Raw genomic sequence first — 16,644 nt, 5'->3', positions numbered from 1 at the left:
AAATGTAATTGTCCAACAGATAACTTACTGTCTTCAATTTAAATCTGAGAAGGGAAATCAATCTTTGCCAAGTTGAACTCCTGCTAAAGGACTTTACTGGGCTACATGTTAGACTAAAGATGCATAATTTTAGCTACATTTACAAACATCCAGGTAGGCAAACGCAACCTTCTCACACCAGGTATAACATATTTCAGCTGGCAGCCTTTGAGAGTGAAAAAACACAAAATACTCAGCCTCTACAAGCAGAACATTTGTAAAACCAGAGTGTGGATTTGTGAAGAAAAATAGGGATAATCTGTTCATCAATGCTGTTTTTTTTTTTAAGTATCTTCACTGAATTCAATGAAGGTTAAAGATTACTGAAGTGGGCCAATGCAGTCCAACACAATACCACCAGAAGGCTAAGTCTCAGAGCTACCAATGAGTTAAAGCTTAGGTTATAGATTTTTCAGTCCTAATACAGGAACTCAATCTCTTCCTGAATAACTGATTTCAACTGTTCCTAATTCTGTGCCAACTAGTTTGCAGTGACTCCTTTTCATAACTAACTATAGAGAAGAATCGCACTGAAAGTTCTATGTCAAAATCTATATTAGTCCGATGCAAATATCACAATTCTTTCTGTGGACTGATGTACATACCTTGATGTTTTACATGTAACGGGGAGAAAGCAGCAGGCTAAAAATTTCTGGACGCAAGACCAGTGCAAAACCCAGAACAGTCGCACTTGTGGAAAGAATGCAGCATCCTTGAGCATCACTTTTGAATCTCGGCATCTCCAGGACCCTGTTCGTCATTTCTCTGCCTTATTTATGAGCTGCGGGAGCCAGCAGCAAACCACTGCATCACTTAGTCGCCTTCAGAGCTTTTACAGCTCCTGTGCTGCTCGACTGTCAGAGCAACCTCTCAGTTCACACATTAAAATCACGGCCGCAAATTCCAAATCACTTCTGTTGTAGTTGCTGACTGGGAAGAGTGCTGCTGTGCAGGTGCTGACGCCTGGAACCTGCTCCCCCACCACAGCCCAGCCCCTGCCTCACTGGTCTTTGTTCTGCATTTGTGGCTGCAATTACTCCAACTCTAAGCAGGGGTGATGATGGTGCAATTTGACATCAGGCGCCGTAAGGCTTTTTTTCCCCCGCCTTTTCTCTCCCTTCCCAGTAAGATACCAGCTGCTTCTGTCGCCATCTGTCAAGCATTTCTTCATTGTGCATGTGCATTAGTTGCCTTCACTAAAGTGTAATGAAAAATTCAAAACGGGCCCACCAACTGTTTCAACCACCAAGAAAATTGGATGATGCACAAGTTGCCCTCAAACATCTATGTGTAAATTATGTACATAATTAACTGTATGTCCTAGGAATGTCAGTGAGGAAATGTTAAAAAAAGTGTATTAAAGATAAATGAATGATTATAAAATCGCTTTGAATCACAAAAACACAGCACAAAAGACCACCCTTCGGCCTAATGTGCCTATGCCAACACTTTGAAAGAGTTTTCTAATTAGTCCCACTTCTTCGCTGCTTCCCCATAGCCCTGTACATTCTGCACATTATTAATACTGTAACGTCTAATACATTTTGTTGCATATTTAAGTTTCATGATGGTGCCACAACAATTTGCATTTCTTAAGTGCAAGACACGTACTATGACACTGAAGAGCATGATTCAAAGTGAATCAGAATTAAAATACATAAGAGGGAAACTATTCACCTGCTTTACCCTCAGCCTCTGCAGTTATTAGAGGGGATGGAAGAAAAATTATTACATTAAATGAAGGAATGGAGAAACAGGGACAGAGATGACGAGGCAAGGAGGTGTGGTAGAGGGAACAAGGAGGGGGAGCAACCAAGGAAAGGCAGGCTGAGGAAACAGCAGCAATGAGGAGAGGCAACAGGGAAAGAGACAATGACCAGGAGAGGCAGAAGAGGAGGAGGAGCTAAGGAGAGGTTGGCAGAGGAGGAGGAGGAGGAGGAGAGAGAACCTAGGAGGCGATCAGCCAAGAAGGGGAAAGGAGGGGCTGGAGAAAACTGCTAAATCAAGCGTAAAAGGTGACAATGATAGAAGAAGACTCACGTTTCTATTTCACAAGCTCAGAACATTCCAATGAAGTATATTTTTGAAGCATGATCATTGTTTTAATGTAGGAAACATGGCAACCAATTTGCACACAGCATGGTCTGACTAACAGCAATCTGATAATCAGATAATTACTTTTAGTGAGTTTGGTTGAGAGGTAAATATTGCTATGGCCCCACGAAGAACTCCCCTGCTCTTATTGAAATAGCACCCTGAGATCTCTTACATCTGCCTTGGGGAGGCAGGCAGCATCTTGGTTTAATGTCTCACCCAAAAGACAGCACCTCTGACAATGCAGCATCACCTATTACATTGTTTAGACTTTTCTCAGTCTGGAATTTCTGATCTCAAGAATACTAATTACAGATGGACTCAACACAATTCCCAAAGTGCCAGTAGAAATCTTGGGATCCCATGTAAAAAATGGAATTTTACAGTCATCTTAAGTCAGTGACCCTGATCATTTATCATCCACTGCAAATTAAGTATCAGCAAAAATTGGCAAGGAGTTAGTGGTGAAGAGATTACAATGTAAAATGCATTTAAACTAATGCCCCCCTTGCTGAAAGCAACAGATTTTGAATTGTTCAATGCAGGAATTGCAGCCCCGGTGACAGCCATTCATGAATGTGCTAGTGTGAGTTCTTCACCCGAAAGCTGTCTCCCCGACAAGTAGTTGAAATGCTTAACTAGTTGCCCTTCAAATAAAGTTATAGGCTCTGTCTCAATAGCCATCGAGAGAGGCGTATAAAATCAGACAATTAGCTGTAGAAATGCAGAGAGAACAGGATTTAACACCAACCATAATAGATTCATAGAAACTAGGAGGAGTAGGCCATTCGGCCCTTTGAACCTGCTCCACCATTCATTATGATCATGGCTGATCATCCAACTCAATAGCCTGCGCCCACTTTCTCACCATACCCTTTGATCCCTTTTGCCCCCAGAGCTATATCTAACTCCTTCTTGAAAACATACCATGTTTTGGTCTCAACTACTTTCTGTGGTAACAAATTCCACAGGCTCACTACTCTCTGGATCCTAAATGGTCTACCCCATATCCTCAGACTGTGACTCCTGGTTCTGGACTCTCCCACCATCGGGAACATCCTTCCTGCATCTACCCTGTCTAGTCCTGTTAGAATTTTATAGGTTTCTATGGAGGTCCTCACTTATTCTTCTGAACTCCAGCGAATATAATCGTAATCAACTCAATCTCTCCTCATATGTCAGTCCCGCCCCAGGAATCAGTCAGGTAAACCTTGGCTGCACTCCCTCTATAGCAAGTACATCCTTCCTCAGATAAGGAGACCAAAACTGCACACAATATTCCAGGTGTGGCCCTGTACAATTGCAGCAAGACATCCCTGTTCCTGTACTCGAATCCTCTGGCCAACATACTATTTGCCTTCTTTACCGCCTGCTGCACCTGCATGCTTACCTTCAGCGACTGGTGCACAAAGACACCCAAGTCTCATTGCACATTCCCCTCTCTCAATTTATAGCCATTCAGATAATAATCTGCCTTCCTGTTTTTGCTACCAAATTGGATAACCTCACATTTAGATGCAGTATACTGCATCTGCCATGCATTTGCCTACTCACTCAGCTTGTCCAAAATCACAATGAAGCATCTCTCCATCCTCCTCACAGCTCACCCTCCCACCCAGCTTTGTGTCATCTGCAAATTTGGAGATATTACATTTCATTCCCTCATCTAAATCATTAATATATATTGTGAATGACTGGGGTCCCAGCACCGATCCCTGCTGTACCCCACTAGTCACTGCCTGCCATTCGGAAAAAGATCCATTTATTCCTAGTCTTTGGTTCCTGTTTGCCCACCAGTTTTCTATCCATCTCAATACACTACCCCCAATCCCATGCGCAACAATTTTACACGCCAATCTCTCATGTGGGACTTTGTCAAAAGCCTTCTGAAATTCCAAATAAACCACATCCACTGGTTCCCTCTCATCAACTCTACTAGTTACATCCTCAAAAAATTCCAGTAGATTTGTCAAGCATGATTTCCCTTTCCGATTCTGCCGCTGTTTTCCACGTGCTCAGCTATTACATCTTTTATAATGGACTCTAGAATTTTCCCCACTACCGACGTCAGGCTGACTGGTCTATAATTCCCTGTTTTCTCTCTGCCTCTCTTTCTAAATAGTGGGGTTACATTAGCTACCCTCCAATCTGTAGGAACCGTTCCAGAGTCTATAGAATCTATTTCTAGGGCCACTTCCTTAAGTACTCTGGGATGCAGATTATCAGGCCCCGGGGATTTATCGGCCTTCAATCCCATAAATTTCCCCAACACCATTTCCCTACTAATACTGATTCCTTTCAGTTCCTCCCTCTCACTAAACCCTGTGTTCCCCAACATTTCTGGTATGTTATTAGTGTCCTCCTTTGTGAAGGCAGAACCAAAGTATGTATTTAGTTGGTCAGCCATTTTTTTGTTCCCCATTATAAATTCCCCTGCTTCTGACTGTAAAGGACCTACATTTGTCTTCACCAATCTTTTTCTCTTCACATACCTATAGAAATTTTTACAGTCAGTTTTTATGATCCCTGCAAGCTTACTCTCGTACTCTATTTTCCCCTCCTTAATCAAACCCTTGGTCCTTCTTTGCTGAATTCTAAACTGCTCCCAATCCTCAGGTCTGTTGTTTTTTCTGGCCAATTTGTATGCCTCTTCCTTGCATCTAATACTATCTCTAATTTCCCTTGTAAGCCATGGTTTGGCCAACTTTCCTGTTTTACTTTTGCGCTAGACAGGAATAAACAATTGTTGCAGTTCACCCATGCGCTCTTTGAATGTTTGCCATTACCTATCCAGCGTCATCCCTTTAAGTAGCATTTCCCAATCCATCATAGCCTCATACCATTGTAGTTTCCTTTATCAAGATTCAGGCCCCAAGTCTCAGAATCAACAACGTCACTCTCCATCTTGATGAAGAATTCTATCATATTAAGGTCGCTCATTCCCAAGGGGCCTCGCACAATTAAATTGCCAATTATTCCTTTCTCATTACACAATATCCAGTTGAGGATGGCCTGCTCTCTTGTTGGTTCCTCAATGTATTGGTCCAGAAAAACATCCCATAGACACTACAGGAATTCCTCCTCTACGGTATTGTTACTAATTTGATTTGCCCAATCTATATGCATATTAAAGTCACCCATTATTACATATGTTCCTTTATTACATGCATCTCTAATTTCCTGTTTAATGCCATTCTCAACATCACCACTAGAGTTTGGAGGTCTATGTACAACCCCCACTAATGTTTTTTGCCCCTTAGTGTTTCTCAGCTCTACCCATACAGATTCCACATCGTCTGAGCTAATATCTTTCCTCACTATTGCATTAATTTCCTCTTGAACCAGCAATGCAACTCCACCACATTTTCCTTTTTGTCTGTCCTTCCTAAATACTGAATACCCCTGGATGTTCAGTTCCTTTCCCTGATCACCTTGCAGCCATGTCTCCGTAATCCCGACTATCATACCTGTTTACATCTATTTGCACGGTTAATTCATCCACTTTATTGCGAATGCTCCTCGCATTAAGGCACAAAGCCTGAAGGCTCGTCTTTTTAACAATACTTGTCCCATTCCCACTATTTTTCACCGAGACCCCGTTTGATTCTTGCCCTTGATTTCTCTGCCTATCACTTTTCTTATTCCGCTTTCTGTCTTTTGTTCTTGTCTTTGATTCCCCTTCCTCTGACTCCTTGCATAGGTTCCCATCCTCCTGCCATTTTAGTTTAAACCCACCCCAACCACTCTAGCAAATGCTCCCCCTACGACATCAGTCCCAGTCCTGCCCAGGTGTAACCAGTTCAGTTTGTACTGGTCCCACCTCCCCCAGAACCGGTCCCATTGCCCCAAGAATCTGAAACCCTCCCCTTCACACCATCTTTTCAGCGACATATTCATCCGATATATCCTTTTTCTACTCTGACTGGCACGTGGCACTGGTAGTAATCCTGAGATCACTACCTTTGGAGATCCTACTTTTCAACTTACTTCCTCACTCCCTATATTCTGTTTTTAGGACCTCATCCCTTTTTTTTTAAACCTATGTCGTTTGTACCAACGTGTACCACGATCACTGACGGTTGCCAAAACAAAACTCGTATCAACCCATTCCTGGTCAGCCCAATATTCCACCTTCCACCATATGTTGAAGGTAAGACTCTGGAATACATTGATCATTTCCATACCTTGGCAGCCACATCTCCCAAAAGGCAATGCCAAATCAGCTACTACAAACAGCGGCAGTGAGTGTTTGACAAAGACCTCCAAAAGTCAACAAAACTCTTAGCATACAGAGCAGTTGTCATCACCATGCTCCTGTGGTGCAGCTAGGCCTAGATTCTGCATCAGAGACATATAAGGTCGCTAGAGAAATTCCATCTGCAATGCCTCTGTAGCATCCACCAGATTCAACAGGAGAGCCATCGAACAAATGATAGTGCCCTTCTTGAAGCCAGCTCCAGAAGCATTCAGGCAAAACACCAGCAAAATCATCTTCAATGGATTGGACAACATGCCCAGATGGCCGAAAAGTGTCCTCCCCACCTGGTCCCGTTTTCTGAACTCTCAAATGGCCAATGCTCCAGAGGAGGGCAAAGAAAACGCTTCAAAGCTCTGCAGCTCTCCTTGAAACACAGCAGCATTGACATTAATGACTGGGAGGAGCTTGCTTCCAATTGTTCAAAATGGTGACAATTTATCCATCTAGCTGCATCACACTTCGTCATAATGTCTTAATGATGAGGAAGAGGGGCAGCAGAGAATGAAAGAAAAAGAAGCAAATCCTGCACTCCAGATCCCACTACCTCGAGATATCCTGTCCCACATGCCCAAGGATCTACGGTCGACTCATAATGAGTTGACTTCATCCTCAAATCAAAGGGCAGCTGACAACAAGTAAATTCTGTTTGAGTATCCCATAATCTCTGCTCTTAAATACACCCCTCTCCTAAGAGGGTCAGTTTTATTGCATCTCCACATTAAACCAACAATAAACAATCCAACCAACAGTTGATTGATTATTTTACAGTATTAGACAAGAAATCAGTAAATTGGAAAATTTGAAACAGGCATATTTAGCACATGAGTATAATCTCGGCAGCCAATTCTGAATATTATGATATTCTGCACTGTGCACCCAATATTTTATTAAATTAAGGACGATTTATAAACCTAAAGAACTGCAGTTATGATAATTGCTAGACCTTTACTATTTTTTAAGATACATTACCAAGATTTTCCAGCAAATTCATCTGTCAACATCTCCCATCAGCATTGCAATGTCGACCAAGCCCCTCAGACATCACAGTTCAGAGAGGGCTATTACTTAGCACTTGCTCCAGGTCAGGAGCAGCAAATTCACAAATATTTGCCAATTTGCGATCAACCACAATTAATCATTAACTGATTTTAGGGTTTACAGCACGTGGGCATTTTGACCTTATACACAGCTCTAATCTCACCAGCTAAACATCATATACACAGCTCCGATCTCACCAGCTAAACATCATAATCACCCTCCAGGCAACCTGTAAGCATTGTCACATCATCGTTGCTTTAAATTGGGTCACTCCCACCAGTCTTCCATGTAGAGGACAGCTTCTTTTGACAGTCTTTTCAGCTCTCCACACATGCAGTGCACGCCCCTTCATTAACATTTTCATCAAGTGTGAAAGTTACATTTTCATTCCTTCTCCCCCCTCCACCCACCCTGCCCCCAACAGATCAGAGTAACACTCCATGAAACAATGTCCCCACTATAGATCAACCTTAAGTATGCAAAAAACCTTCCACCAGCAATGCAGCATTCACACATTAAAGTAAACTGTGATAGAGGGGCAAACTAGGTTCAAACTAGTTAAAAGTAAATTCAAGACCTATGTCAGCAAGTACTACTTCACACACAAATAAAAATTAAGGGAAAGTCTACTAGATGGAGTAGGGGCAAAAATTATATGCTGAAATGAGAAAGATTATAAGGACTTTCTGAATGGGTAAACAAAGATGGGCCCAATGCCTCCCTACCTCATGTAATCAGAATCCAAATCAGGTATTCCTTGAAAAATGGATGGATAATCTGAACCTGCACTAAATCAAAGTCCATTTTAAGAGCAGCTCACCCTGCAGATGTGAAAACTTAAAGGTCCTTTCAGCTTGGGGGACTGCGGAGTTAGCCTCAATAACAGTCCCAGCCAGTCACAGATGTCTCAACATCAACAAATTGCATCTACACAGCAGCTTTCGTCCCAAAAGCCTCACAGTAACAATTTATTCCTTTCAAATTGAGTTACTTAAATCATTCCTCTCATACTGCCCTGCCTTAGCCAAGTTTAGAAGAACTATAGAAACTCATGCAATGAATTATATTGCTCTGCAACTCAGCAAACATGGAGAATGTGGAGCAAGTATCACAATTGCCATGCTTAGTTAGCCAAACCATTGCTTTCATGGTCCTATAATTGCACATCACATACATAAATTTATAATTAAACTTACCAATAATTACGCTGAATGTTAAGGTGATGGATCCAATTAATTATAAGATATTCAAATAATCTGGTAAAGTATCACATACGACACCTGGCATCACCTGAGCATGAAGGAAGCCACTTGTGATTGAAGTTTCCACTTTTATTTCCAGTATTATTAATTTTATAATGAAAATATATTATACATTTATTTTGTCATAAGCCAACTTCAAGGCACTCATCACAAGCCAGCTTCACAAAACTGCAGGAAGGGCCATCCCCAGAGTACAATGAATTGGGTAAAACAAGTATGTTCATTAAGGAATTGTAGATGCTGTAACTGTACTCAAAGTCTTCAGCTTATTAAATAAAACCCTCCTTTCGAACAAAATGACTATGATTATATCACCAATGCATAACTAAGTTGGCAGCCACATCAAAAGCAAACAGCAAATTAATGATTGGGAAAGGGAGAAGGGGGGAAAAAGTGTAAATAATAGATCAGGCATGAAAAATTTAGCAGGCTGCAAACATTTACAAATAGTTCAAACTTCATAGAAAATTCCAGTTTTACATATACTGCAGAGCAGACAATGTAAGGGGGAAACTGAAAATCTACAAGAAACTGAAGTGAAACATCCTGTGGAAAGCAACTTTGACCATGGGTAGAGCCAATGATTTGGAATTTACAGAGAATCATAGAATAATACAGCATAGGAGGCCATTCAGCCCATCATACCATTGGTTGGGACTACAGGACTAGAAGGCATAGTTTAAAAATTAGAGCCAGGAATGAAATTAGGTAACATTTTTACAAAGGATAATAAAAGTTTGGAACTCTCTTCCCCAGATGGCAGTTGATGCTAAGTCAACTGTTAATTTTAAATCAGAGATAGATTTTTTTCGTTAACCTAAGGTACTTAAAAGGGTATGGGGCAAAAGCATATAGGTATATGGAGTTAAGTCACAGGTCAGCTGCAATCTCATTGAACGGCAGAACAGGCTCAAGAGGTTAAATGGCATCCTCCTGTCCCGAAGTCCCAGTGCTGACTCAAGAGCTATCCGATTACTCCCACTCTTCTGTTCTTTGCTGATAGCCCTGTAAATTTTCTTCCTTTGAGTATTTATCCAATTCTCGAGTGACTGCTCCAACTAGAGTTAAGGAATATGATACCCCAAAAGCCCAGCAAAAATCCCATTGTCTCATGTAATACAAGAAGAATTTGATATATTCAGGTCTCGTTATAGAAATAGCATAGGGGTCTGGTTCACAAAATCTCAGTTAATAAAAATAAAATATGACTAATCATCCACCATAAAACAGTGATCCTACAATTCTTGGCAAGTTTTTGGTTTTATATTGAAACCTTTTCAAAATGATGTTTAAGTCTCAAGAATTCTACAGCACCTCGAGGCAAATTTTTGTGCCATGACATGCATGCATTCTATAGCATCTTTCATGATCCCCAGATACCCCAAAGCACTTTACCATCAATCAAGTACTTTTTTAAAAATTGCAGTAATGTAGGATAAGGGGCAACTAATTTGCACACACGAGGTCTCATAGAAAGCACTGTTATGATGACCACGTAAATTGCACGAAAATAAAGATACTGCATCAAGCCTGTCCCAGGTCTGGGGTCATCAAAACTTAAAAGCATTTTATCATATCTAAATAAAGTTTAAAAAAGCTACAATTTTAATCCAGCAAATAAATTATGCACTTTAAAATAGTTTGGGCTCCAAGCCCCTAATTACTGCTTACCTTTTTACAGCAATTATCTACCATTTAGCACCTAGCTATCTTACGCAACTTCACCATGCCAGCTGGGTGCCTAAGGTTAAACAGGTCACTGATGTGTGGTGTAAAACAGAAAATGCTGGAAAAACTCAGCAGGTCTGGCAGCATCTGTGGGGAGAGAAACCGAATTAACATTTCTAGTCTGTATGACTTCTACCTCTCTTCACTCCTGAAGAAATGTGATGGATTTTATACTGTATAAGAGGGGGTGACCAAGTGGAGCCAAATAGAAGGTCAGTGATAAGTGGAGCTCAGGAGAGTGTTATGATATGACAGGTGGTATTCGCCAGGCTGACCAAATCCCAAAGGGAATCTAATCACAACAATTTTGCAATTTGTATTTATTATGAGAAAGTTTGTGCACCAAAGTCAGAAGATACAAGTCCACCAACACCTTTAGAGATTTTAAAGGTTAAATTAAAACATTTATTAACAAAAGAAAATAAAAACCTTATACTATTCAGTGACCTCTGCTGGAGGGTGCATGTGGGTGGGCAAATACACAAGACTATAGTTACATTTAGTTTTATAACAGTTCTCACAAGATTTCTACTTAACTAGACTCCCAACTACACAACCCTTTCAGGTAACAGTCCAAATAAATTCTTAAGCAATATTATCACAAGCACTCACTGTTGTTGTAAGGGAGACATTTCGTAGCTTCTTTCTCCCTCTCATTTGACAATGGAACTCCAAAGGCTTTTAACACAACCTTGGTTATGGAACAGCAAACTTCTCCAGGGTGGCTAGAGGCTTTTTCCATAAGTCTGTTTCTCACAATGCACCTTTGAAGATCTCACACAGCTACCCCCAGACAGCTTTCCATCTTTAAATATATTTCCTCCCTTTTGATCTGTAAATCCCATTGTTTCAACCTTTCTGGGAAGTTACTTTTCCCAGAATATAAAATCTTTCATGTTGTCATTACGGCCAGAACTTCCAGGAAAACTAAATGTAATAACTTTGCCTTATTTAGCTTGTCAGTTGCAAACATCTTATCATGTCCCTTTGCAAATCAAACAACCTCTCAACTTATCTAAAAATGCAAATTCCATTTGCACTGTATCTGCTGAGACTTCATCCTAGCTTACGCATCTCCATTTCAAATGCCTGTTTTACACCTAACTCTCCTTTGATGATTTAAACTTTGCAGACACACACGCACACGGGGAAAAAAATTATGTTTCCTTTACAAGAGATTTGCAAAGATGTCATGGACACGAGGTGAAGGGAGTGTCAATGGAGGTGCTAAAGGCAAAAGAAGGCTCTGATAGTGGCATAAAGGTAAGATAGCAGAATGTATTAATAGCAGAACAAAGGTCAGCGCTCTGTGAAAGCAAAACATAAGAACAAGTGGCAAATGGCCTTGTGGAGGAGGGGGTGGAGAAAAAAAGCATCAAAAAAGAGGCCAAGATGGAAGAGAGTGTTCATGGTCTGAAGTTGCTGAGCACAATATTAAGTCCAGAAGCTGTAAAGTGCCTAATCAGAGATGAGGTGCTGCTCCTCCAATTTGCATTGGGCTTCACTGGAACATTGCAACAGGCCAAGGACAGACATGTGGGCATGAAAGCAATATGGTGTGTTGAAATGGCAAACAGCAGGAAGTTCTGTCGAAGGGTCATGAGGACTCGAAACGTCAACTCTTTTCTTCTCCGCCGATGCTGCCAGACCTGCTGAGTTTTTCCAGGTAATTCTGTTTTTGTTTTGGATTTCCAGCATCCGCAGTTTTTTTGTTTTTAGCAGGAAGGTCTAGGTCATCCTGTGGTCTTTCACAGAATGCCAACCCTTGTTCTGTTATTAACACATTGCTTTCTTACGTTTGTGCCACTATCAGCACCTTCTTTAATCTTTACCACCACCATTAGCGCTTCCTTTGTATTGTGTCCCTTGACATCTTGTCAAATCATTCCCGAGCTCCCATCTATCCCTGACCTATTTTGCTCCACCGACCCTACCCCCTCTTATAGAGCATAAAATCCATCAGATTTCTACCTCTCTTCAGTTCTGAAGAATCATACCGACTTGAAACATTAACTCTGTTTCTCTCTCCACAGATGCTGCCAGGCCTGAGTTTTTCCAGCATTTTATTTTTATTTCAGATTTCCAGCAGTATTTTGCTTTTATTACACTGATGTGTGGTGTCCTGAATCAGATGTTAACTCTCACAATCATTCAATATTCATTGATTGGCAATTCAATAATTCCCATGCATTTCAAATTTAACGGTGTGTTAAACTTCAATGAATATCTCCAAATTAAGGGCATAAAATTATTTGTTACATAGCAGTCTTGCATTTTCAGCAGAGGCAAAGGGTACGAAGGTGTGAAAGGCCTGGGGCTTTCGCAGAGCACGAATAGGAATTAAGAACACTTGGCATTATTCAGAGTCAGGACGTCAAATGCATTGGTTCTAAATTTGTTAGAATGGAGGAAGCTGCTTAAGAAAGAAAACCAGCGGAAAAACGGCAGAGAAAGTGTCATCAGCACAAAATCACATCTGGCTCAAGACACTAATTATAGGGGACAATGCGTGGGTGTTGAATTCCATGGTTTATTTTGCCCAAATATGCAATTTACAGTTAGCGGCATTGCTCCCAAACACCCCATGGTCTGTAAATGCCACACACAATTTTTAAATATATTTTAATGAACTCCAGCAGGTATAACTGGCACCATGAACTGCACAGTTGAATGGTCAGCGGACTGACAACAGTAATGTGACAAGCTGCATTGACATGGTGCCCTTAACATATAAAACATCACAAAGCACGTTAGAGGCATAATCAGAAAATGGATACCATATTAAGATGGGTGAGTATGAACACAAATTAGGAACAGGAGTAGGTCATTCAACCACTTGAGCCTGCTCTGCATTTGATAAGCTCACAGCTGATCTGATTACGGTCTCTACTTTCCTGCCTACGCACTAAACTTTTTGACTCCCTTGTCAGTCAAGAATCTATCTGGTTCAGCCTTAAAAATATTCAATGGTCCTGCCTCCACCGCTCTCTGGGGAAGAGAATGCCACAGACTAACGACCCTCAGAAAAAATTTCTCCTCATCTAAGGAGGATCTTAAAGGAAGAGAGTCTCAGGGAAAACTGCCAGACATTTGAAGGCATGGACTAAGTGGTGGGAGAAAGGCTGACAGCATGCACAAAAGGCCAGAATCTAGAAGAACAGAGAATTCTGTTAGGGAAGGGGGATAAGGCCAGAGGTAATTACTGAGATAGGTAAAGACATGACTATGACTGAATTTAAATACAAAAATTATAATTTTTTTTATGAGAGACACTGGGAGATCAGAAGCCAATGCAGAACAGTGAAGGCTGCGGTGATAGGTGAGCAGAAGACACCGGAGAGGGAAACTAGAGAAGGAAGTCAAGTTCAGGGCTGGGGCAGTGGGAAGTGGAGCTTGATGGGCAAGGGAAAGCGGGGTGGGGGAAGCAGCAGCGGGAAATTTCTTGGGGTCAAGAGGTTTAAGAATGGGTCAAACGATGGACAGTTAATCAAACTGTGCATCAGACATGCTCAAGTCTGCGACCCTTCAAATGAAGAAAACAAAGATGGGTCCGTACCAGGTGAATTACTTTGATGGAGAGAGTAAGGCTTCTGCTTAGGAATAAACGCATCGGGGTGGAAGAGAGGGAGCACACTGGCCAAATTGGCAGCTGCATAAATATTGTGCAAGGTTGGATTGCTCGTTTGGTTAGAGCATGGTGCTTAATAATGCTGGCATGAGTTTAATCCCTATAGGTAGCTCTTTGGCCCTGCCTCTTCCCAGTTACTTGTCCCAATGTAATATTGTGGAATTACTTGAGCCATGATGAACAACCATGAGGACATGGGGATGATCAGTTAATGGCTGGGCAGTAAGAATTTGATTGTGGCAAGAGGAAATCTGCAGAAAATTGATGGAGAGCTGCAAGATGATCAAATAAACTGATGACAAGGATTGTGCTAAGCAAGCAAAACAAGAGCAGCAAATAAAGCAGCATTCCAATAGTTCTTTTTAACTATACCAAAATTTGGATTCCTTTTTGGAATCAAAAGCGGAATTAAAGACCGGTAATAAATTATAAAAATAAAAGGACAGCCACAGATGGATTTTGTTTTGAAAGAAAGAACGAACCTAGAATATCATGAAGGTGAAGATGCACTTAGTTAGTGGCTGTTAACATAAAAAAAAATTGTGCAATTTGCACAAGAGATGTGGTTGGTTTCACCTCTGATTATCCCAAGGAGTTAAGAGCGTTAAAACAAATATCTTACAACAGCAATGGGATGAATCCTTCCTCCCCATGAAAAAATTGTTCTTGATCAAGCCTGGCAGTGTGAAATCGATAAATACATATATAAAAATGTCATTGTAGATAGTTTAGGTGTGGTAGTTCACATAGGACAGGCACAATGGGGAGTGTGGTTCCTTCTGGACTGAACCTGTGTTAACACAGGGTCATCACATGGCGTAAAAATAATAGGTTATAAATGCTTTCAGTACTCACTTCAATGCTAAAAGCCAATGCATCATGTGAGCAAATTTCTACACCTACAATGGAAGGCTAGTGCGTTTTTTTCCAAAAAAAATTCCTCTGACAGCAGCAAAATAATCTAAAAATCCAAACAATCTGCACACAACACAACACCTATCTACTGGGCTGATGTATCAGGTATGTTGACCTTCTAAAGGAACATTCCGAAGCCCGAGATCGTAATGCTTATAATCCCTCACTTACCTGGAGTGCTTATAGAGTCTGCGAGGTCTGTTATGAGATCGCCGATCCCAATTTTCTGGATCACTAGAATTACTATCATAAGGGTATGGCCGTGCAGCCATCCCACTCTAAGGGCCTCCGCTTTCCAATGCCTTTAGTTCACACAAGGCACTCATAACCTACAAGAAAGTATATACTCTATTACTGCAAATATTTTCAAACCTGAACATTTTTCATTTTACATTAGTTAAAAGGCTGAATAAGGTTGCTAAAAGTGACCTTTTATGACTGTGATCGTAATGCATTTGACGTGATCAAGGACAGAAGACTAAGTCAATTCTACACATGTTTATCTTCCCAAGGCTCATTTCCACCCACCCCTCCGCCACAATTTAAAAAACCAATGCCAATTTTCTCCTGTCCTTCACAGTTGCAATTTTTTAATGCTGATATTGCAGTCTCCACCCTTTCAGCTTTTTCCTTGTACAGTCTGCTCACTGCTCTTTCCTTGTAAGAATAAGGAAGTAAGAAATAGCAAGAGCAAGAGTAGACCACACAGCCCCTCAAGCCTGCTCTGCAATGTTCTCAACACCAATTTACATGCTGTTACAATATGAGGTTATGTTTAGGGACTGCGTCAAGTTGGTTGTAGCATAGGAGTTTCTCTGTCTTATAAAAGGAGGGCTTTGTAGGTGCAAAACTAAGAATCTATAGTGCCACTGCTGGCTGCCGGATGTGTTACAAGGTGATAAATTTAGAGGCAGTGCTCGAGCAGGTGGCGGTGGGTCAAGGACTTAAACTGTTGTAGTCCATTTGGTCTAGGTACACTCACAGTGCTGTAAGGGAGGGAGTTCCAGGTTCTTGACCCAGTGACAGTGAAGCAATGGCGATATAGATCCATGTCAGGATGGTGTGTGGCTTGAAGGGGAACTTGCAGGTGGTGGTGCTTCCATGCATCTGCTACCTTTGTTTTACTAGGTTGCAGATTTTGGAAATTGCTGTAAAAGGATCAATAGCGAGTTGCTACAGTGCATCTGGTAAATGGTACACACTGCTCCCATTGTGTACTGGTGGGATGGGGTGCTTTGTCCTGGACAGTGTCCAGCTTCTTGAGTGCTGCTGGAGCTGCACACATTCAAGCAAGTGAAGAGTACCAATTACAATCCTGACTTCATCTACAAGGTAGGTGAACAGGCTTTGGGGAATTAGGAGCAATTCTCCAGCTATTTTTTTTTTCCATCCATGTGCTGAATGAATTTTTTTTTTATGTGCACCAATATCAAGGTAATGTGTGTCACAGAAACAAAAAAACCCTCAATATATATTTTTTAAAAGTTATGATAGATATGGAAGAAGGAGAAAGAATGCTACCCAGAGCTATCGACTTGGTAACATGCCAGTCCTACTAGATCTACTGAATTCAATTTACCATGGTGGCATTTGAACTCATGACTCTAGGTTTTAAGTTCAGTATCATAACCACTATACTACCACACGTGAGAGACATTTGTTAGTTTTTATGTTGTGGCTTG

At 41.1% G+C, this 16,644-nt stretch overlaps 1 protein-coding gene across 5 annotated transcripts in view; it reads right to left on the bottom strand.

Moving 5' to 3' along the window:
- btbd10b (BTB (POZ) domain containing 10b) overlaps positions 1-16,644 on the bottom strand; it is a 102,954-nt gene that overhangs the window by 54,582 nt on the left and 31,728 nt on the right. For 2 of the 5 annotated variants that reach the window (XM_041196930.1, XM_041196931.1), the window contains one exon: positions 15,134-15,291. The exons of 2 other annotated variants lie outside the window; for them this stretch is intronic. In XM_041196930.1, coding sequence (XP_041052864.1) covers positions 15,134-15,234 — 101 coding nt within the window. In that variant the 5' untranslated portion in view covers positions 15,235-15,291. Of the gene's footprint in view, positions 1-15,133; positions 15,292-16,644 lie in introns of those variants that run through there. One more of the 5 variants, XM_041196933.1, reaches the window with a different exon arrangement.

The sequence above is a fragment of the Carcharodon carcharias genome, chromosome 10, assembly GCF_017639515.1.
Source record: "Carcharodon carcharias isolate sCarCar2 chromosome 10, sCarCar2.pri, whole genome shotgun sequence".
NCBI classification, from domain to species: Eukaryota; Metazoa; Chordata; class Chondrichthyes; order Lamniformes; family Lamnidae; genus Carcharodon; species Carcharodon carcharias.
This window is presented reverse-complemented; position numbering and strand designations above follow the sequence as displayed.